The 16,020-nt window shown below is 47.7% G+C and overlaps 1 protein-coding gene across 1 annotated transcript in view; it reads left to right on the top strand.

The window, feature by feature from the left end:
* The window catches only part of NOS1 (nitric oxide synthase 1), a 166,307-nt gene that overhangs the window by 64,804 nt on the left and 85,483 nt on the right, over positions 1–16,020 (top strand). The window contains exon 2 of the mRNA XM_032602631.1: positions 13,432–14,574. Within this exon, the coding sequence (XP_032458522.1) occupies positions 13,871–14,574 (704 nt within the window). The 5' untranslated portion in view covers positions 13,432–13,870. The remainder of the gene's footprint in view (positions 1–13,431; positions 14,575–16,020) is intronic.

The following is a 16,020-nucleotide window of genomic DNA, read 5'->3' as shown; positions in this document are numbered from 1 at the left end:
GGGCCCTGCAAAGTAGATACTGTTAATATTTGCCATTTTCCATATGAAGAAATAGAGGTGCAGAGATGCTAAATGTCATGCCCAAAGCTACAGTCAATCACTGGCAGAGTCAGGGTTTGAACCCAGGACCTACAATCTTAACCATGACATTCCCCCATAAGCCTTTCTTCCCACCTCTGTGATGCCAGCTAAGATGCTGTTCACGGTGACATCATTCTCTTTTTCTCTGTGATTTTATTTCAGGGGAAAATTTGCAGAGCTCTGTCCAGTAAGGCTGCATCAGGTGGGGTAAGGCTGAATCAGGTGGGAATGTGTCACTCAGTGCCGAGGAAGGGATGCCTTCTAGGGGCTTACCAGGTGTACTGGAACAACAGGAGATAAAGACCCAGCCAGCTCAGGTAACCCAGGTGGAGTCACTAAGGAAAACATATAGGATCTGGGACTGTGTATTCCCTCCAATTGGAGGAAGGAGGCTGGTTTCCACTCAGATCTTGTTGGAATGAGTAGGCACAGACTGGCTTGACATTAAAAGAAAAAGCTCCACTTAGAGAAAAAGATGTCACTCCAGGAAGGGTTTTTGTAAAAATACCAGGTTAAGGGAAGAAGCAGATACAGAGTTAAGGATGACTGTTGGGTGAAGCGCTGTAGCATTCTCAGTAGCTTTAACCCGGGGAAATGAAGACAGGGTGAGCGTCAGCCAGAGGGCAAAGGCTGGGACAGATGCAGAGAGCTCTCAGGAAGGTGGGCATCCCATCAGACACCTGGACCAACTGGGAGCACCCGTGACAGGACCTTCCTTGTCTCTCTTTAAAACTCACTATCTAGCAGGGTCCCACAGGTATTTAGGGTCCCATAAATACCTACAGGGTCCTGGCAAGAAACAAATGAGTGAGGGGGCTGCATGGGGGCTGGGGGGAACTAGAGAGCTCATGCCCTATGTAAAGGGGGCATCACCTCTCACTCCAGCTGTTTGCTGACATTGAGGAATGCAGACCATGTATGAATGCACCTTCCAATAACCCAAGAAAGCCAGAAATTTGTCTTTCATGTGAAACTTACAGTCATCTGTATGCCTGTGGGCTGTTGTTTGTAAAATCTGACCAGAGCCTTTTTGAAGCAAGTGATATCCTGGCTCTGAAGTAGACAATTTTGTGCAGAACGGTTTATAGTTGGGTGGAAATTGAAATTTCATTTGAAATTGCCATTTTTGTAGGTCACAGAATGGTTCAGTATCTGCAGTTGTACATGGTTCAGCCTAATATTACCACACTCCCTAGACCGAAGTATCCTGGTTGAAGCTTCATTCGACTGCAAAAATGTAACACAGGCATTTAGCGGCAAACCGGACCAGTGTTTCACTCGGAGGTCTTCTTAAAAATGCAGATTCTGATTTGTAGGCCTGGGGTGGGGACTGAGACTCTGCATTTCTAACCAGCTCTTAGGTGATGTCTGTGGTCCATGACCACACCTTACATAGCAAGGCATTAGACCATGGCCATCATTGGTGATTTTAGAAGCTCCACTGAGATCCCCCCTCTTCAGCTCTCCTTTTCCTAAATCCAAGTGCTGTTACCCAAATATGTGAAGTCTCATTTATTTCTTCTTTCATTTGTAGTGGGCTATTTATCACTTCTCTGCAACAGATAAGAAGTGAACCAATCCCAGCCCTGCCTTTCTTCCTGGCAACCACCAGCCGGAATGGCCCTCTAGATATGGCGTGGGCTCTCCAGTTCCCCACTGTCTCCACCAGTCCCTCTCACCTCCCGCCTGGGCCACTTCATTCAATAGCTGTAGACTTGGAGATTGAGACTTTGACATATTGAGCACCTACTATGTCCCCAGCAGTTTGCTGTGCATCGAGGGTCCAACAGTAAACCAGGGAACTGTGATCTCTGTCTTCAAGGTGCGTACATTCTCATAGTTCATTAGAATAATCCTTTTTGAGAACAAAGTTGTTACTCGATAAAAGCTGGGTAGATGAAGGAGTTGTAGCAGGGGTCTCTAGTATGATAGTTTTAAGTTTTATTTTATTTTAAGAGCTACATTATCACTTATGGCTGCCTTTAAGCAACACTAAATAAACTAGCTTTTTATCCTAATTATGAAATTGATCTATAATATTTACCTTGACAAGCAACTAGTATGGGGTCTGTGGACCCCTACAGGTCTCTGGGATATCTGAAAATCCTAGAATTATATGCACATCTTTTATGACAATTTGCCCCTAACCCCCACCTGTCGGGGTATCCTCAGACCCCCCGTTATCAATCCTGAAGAGGTGAATAGTAATTGGGGACGGTTCACCAGGAGGGGACGGATGAGGAGAGAGTTGACTCCTTGGGCTTATTTTGAATAATCAAGAAACGGTATAGCCAGACAGAAAGGGCATGTACCAAGAAGGCTGCAGCTGACATCCTGAGATTAGCACTGCTGTTGAAAACAGGTCCCTGAGAAACTTTCCTAATTTCACAGGGAAGGCAAGGAAAATGAGCATGTAACCTGAGTTTGAGAAGAAATCATGCAACAGACCTGAATCCTAGTTCTGACTCTAAGAACTTTTGACAAGTTCTTCCCCATCTATGAGCCTCAAACTCCTCATCTGTAAAATTAAGGTTACTTAATTTTACAGTAACTTCTACTCTTATTGCTTATTGGGTCAAGGAGTGCTTAGAAAATTGTATTAATGCTATGGGCCCCCTCCCCATATAAATTCACATATGCACTAATTGTGTGCACTAAAAGTTTTGCACACAATTCCACGATTTTCAGGGATTCCTGAGCCCTGTAGGGGGCCCATAGACTCCATATTATGAATCATTGGAATAGAAAACTCCTAGAGTCCCTTTCAACTTCCAATTACTAAAGTTATAGCTGGTGATCAGGCCAGCTGAAATAAAAGTACACAGTAGTACCTGGAAAGTGATAAAAGCAAAGACTTTGAGTTGTCGTTATTTGTAGGTGAAGTGATTGCTTAAAAACTCTGAAACTGAACATTCTTGTGGCCAAAATAGAGTTTAATATTTTTTTTTAAGCAAAAATTTTGAGTTCCCACACACTTGGTTTGAATCCCTGCCGTTGACACTAGCTGGATAAACTTCTATGACTTAATTAACATCTTTGAGCCTCAGTTTCAACACCTATAAAATGGGACTAATAATACCATGCCCTTCATATGGCTGTTGCAAGAATGAAATTAGATAGTTCAATAAAGTTCTTACATATAAAAATGTTCAAAACATTAGGTTGAACTCTAGGAAAGTGGAGAATTTGATCATTTACAGAACTGCTAATTCCATATATTTCAACCTAATTAATAAAAATTTAGTAAAAGATATTGCTTTGATAGCTGATCATTTATTCAGTAAATATTTTTTCTGTGTTTACTAGGTGCTAACATATTCTAAGAAGAGAGTCAATTACATCTTTCAATTCAAAGCACACCTATTTGCCTTAGAGTTAAGTGACCAGCAGATGTATATTCTGCTGATGTATATACTCCTTTGGTGAATTGTTTTCCCTCCTGTTCTTGACCCTTGGCCCTATGTCCATGCTAATACAGGGTAACTGCAAATGCATGTAGCTAATCTGAGAGTCTTGATCTTTTACTTAAGTTTAAACCATTTACATTTATTGTTATTACTGATGTATCCAACATATGTGAGTTATTCCTGCTATTGTAAGTTTGTGTTTTCTACTTAATGTATTCTCCCTTTGCTGAAATTCATTTTTAATTGATTCAAGCCTGTGTGGATGCTGTGATCTATTTACAAGGAACTTTTGAGTTAAGGGAGCGGATATTATCACTCCTCCCTTAAAATAATCATTCTTACTTCTTCTTCCTTCCATGAGCACCTTTTGCCATCCTCTTGACCCAGCTTCCCTGCACCAGAGGCACCCAAGGATGCCAGGCATGAGGAGAAACTTGGTTGAGTGTCCATTACCAGTGAGTTGCTATTTGGAGGATACTGTTCTTGATGTCCTCCTAAAAATAAAGACTCAACATTACCATTGCAGTTGACATTTACAGTTTACAAAGCACTCTTTCCAGCATCTGTCTTATTTAAGCTTCACAAAAATCTTGGAAGCAGTTGTTATTACCTTTTCAATTTCACAAAATGAAATACAAAATATTAAAAATGACCTGCCCCAGATCAAATACCCAGTAAATGGCACAGCTGGGGAAATGAGCCAAGTCAAGTCTATTTGCTGTAATCCCCCTTAATTCTCAGAATTAAGGAAGTAATGGCATCAGGAAATGTTGACTCTTGAAATATACTAAACTAAATTATTTATTACTACTCAAGAAGGACAATTCTATCAAGTGAGTTTCATTCATTCTTATCCTTTCTTTCATCCCATCATGTTCTATCTGCTTGTAGAAGCCAGAGCTGGAAAGTCCTTCTGGACTTTTCCTTCTTTCTAACCCCAGACATCAGTCACCAAATTTTGTTGACGCAACCTCCTAAATATCTCGTAAATCTACCCACTTTCCTCCTTCCTCCCTTTCACTACCCTAATTCTAACCACCATCATCTCTCATCTCTGGCCTGTGGCAGCCTCCTAACTGAGCTGCCCGTAGCCAGCCTTGCTTTTCCATCCATTTTCCATCCAGCATCTTAATAAAATCTAAATCTAACCACAGAACTTCTTTTCTCAAATCCCTCCGGCATTTGCCATCGCTATAAGAATAAAGTCCAAAATCTTTAACTTGACTCTCAAGAGAACTTCATGATCTAGCTCCTGAAGATCTCTCCAGCTTTGAAAGATGTTGACTTTCTTCTCCAACCACAGTGGACTTTGCCCAGTGCCTCGAACCTGCTCCCTCCCACCTCTAGTGCCTTCTCTCCTCCACCTCTTGCACCCCTTCATCTGGCCAACTCTGTATCCTAACTCTTCTTCCAGGAAGCCTTCCTTGACCACCACCTCTCAGACTATGTTAAGTGTTCTGTCCATGCTCCCATTAGCACCCTGTATTTCCACTTTGTTCTACTCACTATACTTGTCACTAATATCTCTCTCTACTCCCTGCTTCACCCCTGGCTTGGGAGATGTGAGGGTAGGAATGCTGTCTGTATTGTCTATTCTTACTTCCCAGTGCCAAGCTCCTTGCCGACCCAGCTGGGAGCTATGTAAGGGTTAATGAATGAATAGGTGATGTGAATGAAAGAAAAAAAAGGAAAGAAGAGAGGAAGGGAAGGAGAGAAAAGGGGAAAGAAAAAGAAAGTAAAAGAGGGTAAGTTTTATCAGGGGTAGAAAATATGTGCCATCTTCTTGTAATGACTCTTAAGAACTGTTTCAGAGACCACTGGTAATATGTTTCCTTTTTATAGTAATGAGGCCACCCTCTTGGTCATGATTATGTTCACATATCTGGGCTGAGATACTTCACTTTCCTCGAGGTGTCATCTAAAAGTAAGAGAAGCACCATGCCCTTTACGTGGATTATCCCATCAAATGTTTTCCCATTCACTTAGCCCATGTAACTTATTGCTTCTGCTTGACAGGTAAGGAGTCTGAGGCTAATAAATGGTAGAGGAGGGTCACAAACCCTTGTCTTTCCAGCTTCAACGCACATGCCTTCAACCCCTACATGACACTTAAGGTGATGTGGTGTGTCTGTCAAGAGTGGTGGCAAAGGTACATCTGTGAGGATTTTTGTGCCACTGAGGGGGTCCGTGGATGGAAAGAACTTAAGAAACTTCACCCCAAACCCTGGAATTTTCTGTCTGGGATGGATATAGTGCTGTACAGCCAGCTGCACTAGTTCATAGAAATGAGCTTTGCAAAATGAAGATGAAATGAAGTTTTCATAATTCCCCAGATCTATTCCAACATAGGGATGACAGCCCTGTAGCTCTCTCCTGCTGATGGACTGGACCAGTAATACCCCTACCCCACCCTAGTGGTATTGACTCATCACCAGCTTGCAGTGTCTGAGTTTCTGGCTGCTTCTGTTGAGTACGTTCCAACACACCAAATTCTGTTCTTTCAGGATTCTGAGGAGGAGCCGGTGACAGGCTCCCATTCCACTGGAAAGCAGGACCAATCTGTGTGTCCACAGCTCTTACCTGGTCCTTCTGCACAAAGTACTTGAAGCAACATATGTCCATTGGACACTACAGACGGCCAGTAGGATAATGGCTGCTTGCGTTTTAATTATTAGTAACAGGAGTGGGGAGAGTATCCATTTATTGAGCACTTACCATTGCATATGGTGCATAGTAAGAACTCAGAAAATACTAATTATTATCTCATTCCATCCTCACACACACACCTGAGGAGATGCTATTATCATTCCCACTTTATAGATGCAAAAACTATGACTCAGAGACGCTAAGTGACTTGACCACCATCACAAAGCCACATGGAGAAGCTAGGGTTCAAATCCAAGATAGTCTGACTTCAAAGACCTTGTTCTTTTTTTAAAGGTGATACAAAAACATAGTACAAAATAAATGAACAATATGAAAGAATATGTAATAAAAGTGAGCTTCCTCCTCCAACCCCACCCTTAGCCTCCCAGTCCCCTTTCCCAGAAGCAACTTCTGTTACCAATATCTTGGGTGTTTTTCCAAAGATATTCAGTGGATCTCCAAGCTTCCATGGAAGTATAAACGAATACATACAATGGGTCTGCAAATATATTTATATATTGGTGTTCTCCACCTTGCTTTTTAAAATTAACAATGTGTCTTAAAAGATCATTCCCCATTGGTCCTTTTAGATCTAATCCCCCCCCCTATTTAATGCCTGCACTGTATCCCACTGCATGGATGTGCCGTAGTTTATGTAGCAGTTCTCTATTAAAGGATACTCAGATTTTCTTAATCTCTTGATATTCTGAACAACCTGCAAGGAAGAGGTGTGTGTGTGTGTGTGTGTGTGTGTGTGTGTGTGTGTGTGTGTGTGTGTAAGAATGTTTTTCCAGTTTATCTGTAGGGGAAAGTCCTAAAAATTGAATTGCCAGGTCAAAGATCTGTGCAGGGCTTCCCTGGTGGCGCAGTGGTTGAGAGTCTGCCTGCTGATGCAGGGGACACGGGTTCGTGCCCCGGTCCGGGAAGATCCCACATGCCGTGGAGCGGCTGGACCCGTGAGCCGTGGCCGCTGGACCTGCGCGTCCGGAGCCTGTGCTCTGCAACGGGAGAGGCCACAACAGTGAGAGGCCCGCGTACCGCAAAAAAAAAAAAAAAAAAAAAAAAAAACTGTGCATTTTCAATTTTGATGTGGATATTGTCAAACTGCCATTCAAAGAGGCTGTACAAAGCAGCGATCGAGGAGAGTGGGGATTTCCCAAAGCCTCCTCTCAGGGTGTACTGTCAAACGCTGAACAGTCCTTCATCCTCGCCCTCCTGACTCTGATGCTCCTTCCTGCCCCTGAGGTGTGGGTATTATTAGATCTGGGAAGATCGCGGACAAACTATAGCCATGAAACTGGGGGAATTATGTGGCTGGGGAGACCTCCCTGGCAGCAGGGCGCCCGTGTCTCTGGGATCCCCAAGACACAGAGCGCCAACTTAACCCCCTGGCTTAGAGAGGTTGGCAGGTTTGTAGCTGTGATTTGCTGGAGTGGGAGAAAGCACGTCAGTTTGATTCCCAGGTGGCGCTCTCTCTGGGGAAAGACTGCAAATTAGCAGTTCCGGGGATGTAAGGAAGTTGGTTGTTTTGCTGTGTTTTGTTGTTTGGTTTTTTTTAAAGAGCACAGTTGGGTTACAGTTTTGGTCTTTTGTTTTTATTGGGGGTGGTGATATTTTGGTTTTTAAGACACGGAGGGCTTGGGATTTGTTTTTAAATGAGATTGGAGGGAGATGGGAAACAGGGTCGTGACTCCATTAGAGATTTTGTGGATGTTCGAACTGAAAACAGCCAGGAGTTCTTCACAAGCTGGATGTTGTTTTCTTTAATATTTAGTGCTAATACACGTTAAAATGGTAATACCTGTGATTTTAAAATAATAATTTAAATGATATTCAAATAGGGAAAAAAGGTAGTGCAAAGTCTGTCTCCGTCCGACTACTGATGTCCAATATTCCTCCTAAGATGCAGCCAGTGCTAGTTCCTTCCAGAATATTCTCTACATTTACGTGTGCAGAATGTATGCATTTGCACCTTTCTTTTTTCACCTAATGATATATCTTGGAGCTCATTTCCTACCTGTAAATAGAGATCTGCATCATTTTTTAAATGAAACATTCACTATACAGGTGGGTCAGATTTCAAACGACATTTGAACAGCAAGATGTTGGATCCTGGACTAGTAGCCTAGGTGATCCCCTACTATGACCTCTCTCTTCACATGGTTTGAGGTGGGTCTTCTCTCTCCCCCACTCCTACCCCCATCACACCTAAAATTCCCAGTGGTCAACCTCAAAAAGTGACGAGATGTTTGCTCACTGTCTGTGTCATTTTTCTGGCTTCTTTAGAAAGCAGGAGTATCTTCTGCCTGCCTAGGTTATTAGTAGATGCTCGAGGGGACCTCAGGGACAGTGGGGTGGCAGGGAGGAGCTCTGGTCCAGGAGGCACGACATCAGACTCGAGACCTCCATTGCCCAATGGCAGTGCAGTGTGAGCACGTGTGTGGTTTTTAACTGGATAGTAGTTGCATTTAAAAGCATCAAAAGCAACAGGTGAAATTAATTTTCATAATTGTGCTTAATCCAGTATACAGAAAACATGATCCTTTCAACATGTAGTCAACATTGGAAATTATTGAGATATCTGACATTCTTTTTTTCCTCCTAGTCTTTGAGACCCCATGTAGATTTCACTCTTTTTTAAATTTATTTATTTATTTATTTTTGGCTGTGTTGGGTCTTCGTTGCTGCACGTGGGCTTTCTCTAGTGGCGGCGAGCGGGGGCTACTCTTCGTTGCAGGGCGTGGGCTTCTCATTGTGGTGGCTTCTCTTGTTGTAGAGCACGGGCTCTAGGCGCACGGGCTTCAGTAGTTGTGGCATGCAGGCTCAGTAGTTGTGGCTCGCGGGCTCTAGAGCTCAGGCTCAGTAGTTGCGGCACATGGGCTCTGTTGCTCCGCGGCACGTGGGATCTTCCTGGACCAGGGCTCAAAGCCGTGTCCCCTGCATTGGCAGGCAGATTCTTAACCACTGCACCACCAGGGAAGTCGAGATTTCACTCTTATGTCACATCTCAAGGAACCAGTCACAATTCAGGGGCTCCATGGCCACATGTGGCTAGTGGCTGCCCTATTGGACAGACAGCTCTAGACACCCCCAGCTCTGGCTGATCCACGTTGAATGAGCACCCTCCCCCTCGCTTCTCCAGGCCTCTGTTTGCTTATTTTTGAGTAGGGGAGCTGGGCAATCTTTTGGATTTTAATGGCTGCTCATCGTCCTAACATGGACCGACTTTCAGTGCTAAGAATGAAAAGCCATGGGCAAGCCAGGACAAGCGGTTCTCCCTATTGTAGCTCAATGTCCACATCTGTAAAATGGGGATGATTGAACGTGATGAGTCAGGGTGAGGACGACAAGTAGGGCAGCTGATGCGGATGTGTTTTGGGGGACGCATCATCTTAGGGGATCGTCTTTAGGGTTAGGATCAACCCTGGTGAGTGCCCAGCACCCACTCGCTTAGAGCCAGGGCTGCCCTCTAGTTTACTCCTCTGAACGTCAGTCACCTTGTGCTTCTGTAAAGTGGGGATAAAAATGACATGTGCTTTACAGAGTCGCTGTCAGGATGAAATAAGACACCCGTGCAGAGGGCTCAGCGCTGTGCTTAGCACACAGTAAACTCTCCATCACTAGAAACTGCTACTGTTACCATCCCTCCAGGTGCAGACATGGACCCAGGATGGGGAGTGCCATACCCAAGGTCACACAGCGAGACGGTAGTAGCAGATGCCGGTCTGTTGTGGCTCCCTCCTCCCTGGCAGGCATCCCCAAAAGTCAGCCGTGAATTTCTTCGCAGCAAGATAAATGAAATAAATACACCTGAAACCACTGAACTACTCCAGTGAGGCCTGGGTCCAAGTACTGTTTCCATGGTATGTGCTGTGCATGTGATGTGATGTGTTTAAAATCACGGCTCCAAAGGTCTGAGCTAGGTTGGCGGGATACCCAGTACCCGTCTTCCTGTATCCAGTGCCTCATACCATGACTGGCGTGAGATTCCTCTGTGTGCTTTCAAGCATAGGGCCCCCTTCTAGATGGCACGTGACGTACATTTGGAGAGGCTGTGACGGAGGAGAACGTGCACTGAATTAACAACCAGGAAACCCGAATCGCTACATATTATGTAACAACGACAGGAAGCCACTTCTTCTGAGCACTTGCTCTGTGAAGTTGCTGAAACCCTTGCACTTACTATTTTATTGAATCCTCCCGGTTACCCAGGGAGGGAGGAATTACTTGACCCATTTTACAGATAAGGAAGCAGAGGTTCAGAGAAAATAAAGAACTCACCCAGAAACACACAGATAGAACCAGAAAGGACCTTAAAAATCTTCCCTGTGGCAGAAGGGGGGACAACCATCCCGGGTGGCCCAGGATTGAGGCAGCTCCTGGATACTGGACATTTGCAAAGAAGGACAAGAGGCTCTCCTTCCAGCAGCGCAGTGTATTCTTTGGGGATATCGAACCTGATCACGGTCAGCATGAGGATGAACATATGGCAGCAGAGGAAGGTGTGTTTGGGACGGGGAGGGGGGGGAAGAGGGATAGTGTTGAGGGATTATTATTAAGATTAGGATTTTGCCCCTGGTGAAGGTTCAGAAGCCACTTGTTAGGCAGAGAGCTTGTTCAGCCACACCCTGTCTCTCAGCAGACGCTGAATATCACTGCCTCTCCTAAGCCCTGCCTCTCTCCAGTTCCTTCCAAAGATCAAGCTGTCTTTCTAGGGCCAAAGTCTGAGAAACAGCACTTCAGTTTCCCAAGCACCAGCCAACAGCCTCCTCTGATTTAGAAAGCAGCTGAGAAAGAGAGAGGAAAAGCTGGGCGTGGCCAGGGAGGTTTGTGGGTTGCTTTATTTCTTTTTTCTTTTTTTTTTTAAATTAATTAATTTATTTTTGGCCACACTGGGTCTTCGTTGCTGCGCGCGGGCTTTCTCTAGTTGCAGCGAGCAGGGACTACTCTTCGTTGCGGTGCGCGGGCTTCTCATTGCGGTCGCTTCCCTAGTTGTGGAGCACGGGCTCTAAGTGCACGGGCTCAGTTGTTGTGGCTCATGGGCCTAGTTGCTCCGCAGCGTGTGGGATCTTCCCGGACCAGAGCTGGAACCCGTGTCCCTTGCATTGGCAGGCAGATTCTTAACCACTGCACCACCAGAGAAGTCCCTATGTCTTTTTTCTTAAGCCAAGTCCTGGCTCTGTCTTTTGGTAAATTCCGGCCAAGCCAGTGTGGGGAAGAAGAGAACTGGGGGGCCCCGCCTCCCCAAGAGCTCACCTTCAAGTCCCTTCTTGAATTAAAGAACGGAGCCCAAATGCCAAACTTGGACACTCAGGAGAGATCTGGAGGTCCCAGCTGTCTCTGCCTGCAACTAAACAATGAGCATCCTGGGTTTGGTACCCAGAAAAATGGGGCTCCGGGAGAGTTAAGGAAGCAACAGCCAGGGCGGGGGCTGGGGCCCAGGTAGGGAGGTGGACCAGTCCTCCCCAGCGAGGAATGACATAGCGGTTCTGGATGGTTCTCTCTGCAAACCAGAACCCCGGCAGCAAGGTGCTGAAAGACACTCCGCCTGTCAACACATGGGCCGCACACGCTCACACACACGGCAGAGAAATGACACAGCACGAGGGCAATGCATGAATATTCAAAGAGAGAAACACACACACACGGCGACACCAGATGGAGGAGGCAGCCGGGCTGGGTCTGGGTGTTCATGATCCGCTCACCCACAGAGAGGGGCTGGCGGAGTTGCATAACGCAAGCTGCAAAAGGGGCAGGTTGAACTTGCTAACCACCACCCACCTTGAGGGAGATCCAGGAGGCAGTGCCTCCTTCTCAGGGTGGCATCTGCACCCACCCCCTACTCTCAGAGGCAGCAGGAGTTTATCAGCTGCCCTAGCCCTGTGGTGACCCCGGGAAGTCGCTAAAAGGAAAACAAGGGAGTGTCACTTTGTTATAGTGGCAGATGGGGGCTCCCTCCTTGTGCGAAGGAATTTTGAGGATGCTGGCAGCAAGGGCTGCCAGGGTAGAGAGGAGACTGGGGCTCGGGCTGGGGGACAGGAAATGAGATGGAGGGATTCTCTTCCACCCCTACCCCCCCGACCCCACCCACAAACCACAGATCACCTGCCCCCCCCAAGACGCGTAAGACACGCTTCCACAGCTGCCCGCTGTGCACGTGCCACAGGTACACACACCTCACCTGGGCCACAGCATCTCCAGCTGGCCTCCCTATGGGCCTTTGGTATCCCATTTACTTCTCTGAGCCTGGGGGAGCTGGTAGGAGTTGCAAAAATCACTAGATTATAAACTTTTTTAAACTAGAGTATAAACTTAAAAGCTCATGCTCAAGAGTGGAGCAGATTTGAGTTCAAATCCTCCCTTCACCGTCATTCTCCACATGACCTTGGACAAGTCACTGAACCTGTCCAAGTTTCAGTCTTCTCGTCGGTTGAAGGGTTACTGTGAAAATCAAAGGAGAAAAGAAATTAAGAATGTACGTGCTCAGCAAGTGCCCACTGTCTTTAGTCTTTGGGGCTTTTTCTTCTTCATTCCACAAACATTCGTTGAGCACCAGCTGTGTATTTATCTAACAGTCCACGCTTCCTAATGTTTCTCCGTTAGGATTTCAGACAGTCTGTGGTACAGAAATGCTCTCCAGAGTTTGGTGTGGACCCCTGTCTTTGGTATTTATTATACCAATTTTGGCTTATCACGGTATGGAATGTGGCCACGTCTGTCCTTTTGAACCTGGATTGTCGATAATTACAAAAATGGTCATAAAGTCCAGTTGACATCCCTCATCGGTGGTTGCATAGAAGGTGGCGTCGTTCCCTGTCCCGTGGGTTTGTTGTGTGCGGGCTTTGGGAGCAGCCAGAATGGAGAGCCCAGTGATCCCTGTCGGCCGAGCTCCTGACCTGAGGATGGAAAACGCTGCAAAACTCGGAGAGCCAAAGGCTGCCTGACAGGTTGGAGTGGTGACTTCTTGCGGTGGGAAAGAGATAAGAGAGGTCTTCTGGTTCTTGCCATTTGATTTCTGGGGCTGTCAGTGGTTTCCCCCAAGGAGCCCCTCGGTCTCATAGGGCTTCAATCCTGAGGTTGAAACCAGGCAATATGCAGCTACCTGCAAAGGTATGCCCCTCGAGGAAGAAGGATTTCATTTCTAGGTTGGCTTCAGAACTCCAGAGCATCTTATGGCTAGACTTCTCAGTTGGCTGCGTTTCCCATGTTAGTTTTGAAGGCGGTGTTGGACACTCCACATGCATCTCTCTCTTATAATTCTTTTCTTCCCCTCCCTTTTTCCTCTTCTTGACCTCAGGAGGCCCCAGATTGGATCTGCATCTGACGGGATGGCGATGCCCAGAGGATAGTGCCCGCTAGCATGCGTCACCTCTAGACACATCCACCAGACACGTTTGCTCCCCGGTCTGCCTGACCTGTTGCTTAGGGACACGTCCCACTGCTTCCCCTGACGTCTGCCTGATCAACCATCGCTTCCTTAGAGAATAAGGAAGGAGGCAGACACAGGAAATCATGCCACCGACGGCCCAACGACAATGAGTGAGTGACGCTGAGTTGACGTCAAAGGCAGAGAAAACCAAGACCGAGAGCAGCTCGCTCTCCAGACTCGCCTTGGCTCCCTGCAGCACCGGCCCCCCGCTCCTCCTCTCGTCACAGCCAGAAGCCTGGCCGCTCCCGGCGACATCATCTCGGCTTGACACATTTTGAGGTCTTCCGACCCTTGGACACTAGACACCATGGAGAATCACATGTTCAGCGTTAAGCAGATCCAACCCAATGTCATTTCTGTCCGCCTCTTCAAGCGCAAAGTGGGGGGCCTGGGGTTCCTGGTGAAGGAGAGGGTGAGCAAGCCACCTGTGATCATCTCCGACCTGATTCGAGGGGGCGCCGCGGAGCAGAGCGGCCTCATCCAGGCCGGGGACATCATTCTTGCCGTCAACGGCCAGCCCTTGGTGGACCTGAGCTATGACAGCGCCCTGGAGGTGCTCAGAGGTATTGCCTCCGAGACCCACGTGGTCCTCATTCTGAGGGGTCCCGAGGGCTTCACCACGCACCTGGAGACCACTTTCACTGGGGACGGGACCCCCAAGACCATCCGGGTGACACGGCCCCTGGGTCCGCCAACCACAGCCGTCGATCTGTCCCACCAGTCGTCAGCCAGCAAAGAGCAGACCCTGGCAGTGGACGGGGCCACGGGTCCTGGCAATGGGCCGCAGCATGTGCCAGACCAGGGGCAGGAAGCTGGCTTGCTCTCCCACGCCAATGGCCTGGCTCCCAGGCCCCCAAGCCAGGACCCTGCCAAGAAAAGTTCTGGGGAGAGCAATAAACTGCTCAAAGAGATAGAGCCTGTGCTGAATCTTCTCACCAGTGGGGGCAAAGGGATCAATGGAGGGGGACCTGCCAAAGCGGAGACAAAGGACGCAGAAATCCAGGTGGACAGGTAAGCTCCACAGGTGCGTGTGTGTGTACGTGTGTTGTACGCGAGCATGTATTGCGACTGTCTCGCAGCCCGGCAGCTAACCTGAGTGTCTCAGTCTTCTGCACACGTACATCCACTCAACCACACTTGCCTCTTGTCCTGAAAATTGCTGTTGCAGGAATGCAGTGGGCGTAACGTCTAGCACGTATCTCTTGCCGTGAAACCCAGAGTTCATAATCCTGGTAGCTGAGGTCCTGTCTTCCAGCAACCCCACAAGGTGGGGATTTTTGCAATCCACATTTCACGAGTGGGAAGACAGAGGGTCAGAGAGGAGGGGCCTTTTCCGAGGTCACCCGGTGATGACAGGCACGTGTACATGGCAGGCTTGGGCGTGGGTGGATGCCGAGGATCTGGGGAGGGAGAGGAAGCGCAGAGAGCTGAGAGCTGGGTAACCCTCAGTCCAGACTAGCTCTCTCCTGGTGATGGCCAGTCCAGTGCAAGGAAGCTTTGCAAAGGAGGAAATGGAGGCAAAGTAGAGAATTGGCCCTGACGCCCCCCAAACACTGGAATTGCTCAGGTTATATGGGAGCCAAGGCTAGCACTTGAAGAGCTGGGTACCAGCCCCTCTGTATTTGCCAGATTGGCATTTTCTGAGTCTCTGGGGAAGGAGAGCTGGCAACACAGTGGGTGATTCTAGCTCCTTCTCTGGCGAGGCGTCAGCAGCTGGACCAGGTGGTCGGGAACTAGTCAGGAGAGAGAGAAAAGTTTCTCTCCGCCTTCTTCCACTCCCATCTAAGGTCTAGCACTGACCCTACAGCCCGCGGTGTTACTAGGCAGACCCTTCTTACTTACAGAGGGAGGCTCAGGTCTGAGCCCCCGAGAAATCCAGGCTGAGATTTCCCAGCTCCCTCCTCAAGGACCCCTGAGTGTCCCAAGAGCATTTAGAGGTCACCAGGAAGTCCCTTGGGGGCCTGGATTAAAGTAGCTCCCCAAGCCCCTGAATGTATTCGTTTAACAAATGTTTGTTGAGGACCTACTGTGTGCCACACTGTTCTGGCACTGGGATAGAGCAACGAATAGACAAGTCCTCTGACCTTGAGAGTGAATGAAATTGACAAAACCCCTGACCTTTGGAAGCTTACAGTACAGTGGGGAAGATGAAGATGTAAACTACGTAGACCGTTCGTCATACGTGCTAAGTAGATAAATAGAGCGGGGAAGGGGTTAGGAAGTGTTGGGGAGGGTGACATTTCAGATCGGAAGCTGGTGGGTCTCACTAGGAAGGCACCATGGGAGGACCCAGAGGAAGGGGGAGAGGGGAGGCTTGCAGCTTCATGGGGGAGGGGTGTTCCAGGCAGAGGAAGCGGCAGGTGCCAAGGTCCTGTGGTCAGGTGTGCCTGGCACATTTGGGGAACTGCATGGGATCCAGTCCTCCTTCCTGGTGGGGTGGCCCCCAAACTACCCATT

Source organism: Phocoena sinus, chromosome 14, assembly GCF_008692025.1.
Source record: "Phocoena sinus isolate mPhoSin1 chromosome 14, mPhoSin1.pri, whole genome shotgun sequence".
Lineage (NCBI taxonomy): Eukaryota > Metazoa > Chordata > Mammalia > Artiodactyla > Phocoenidae > Phocoena > Phocoena sinus.
Note: the sequence above shows the minus strand (reverse complement) of the source record. Positions and strands in the feature narration are given on the sequence as shown.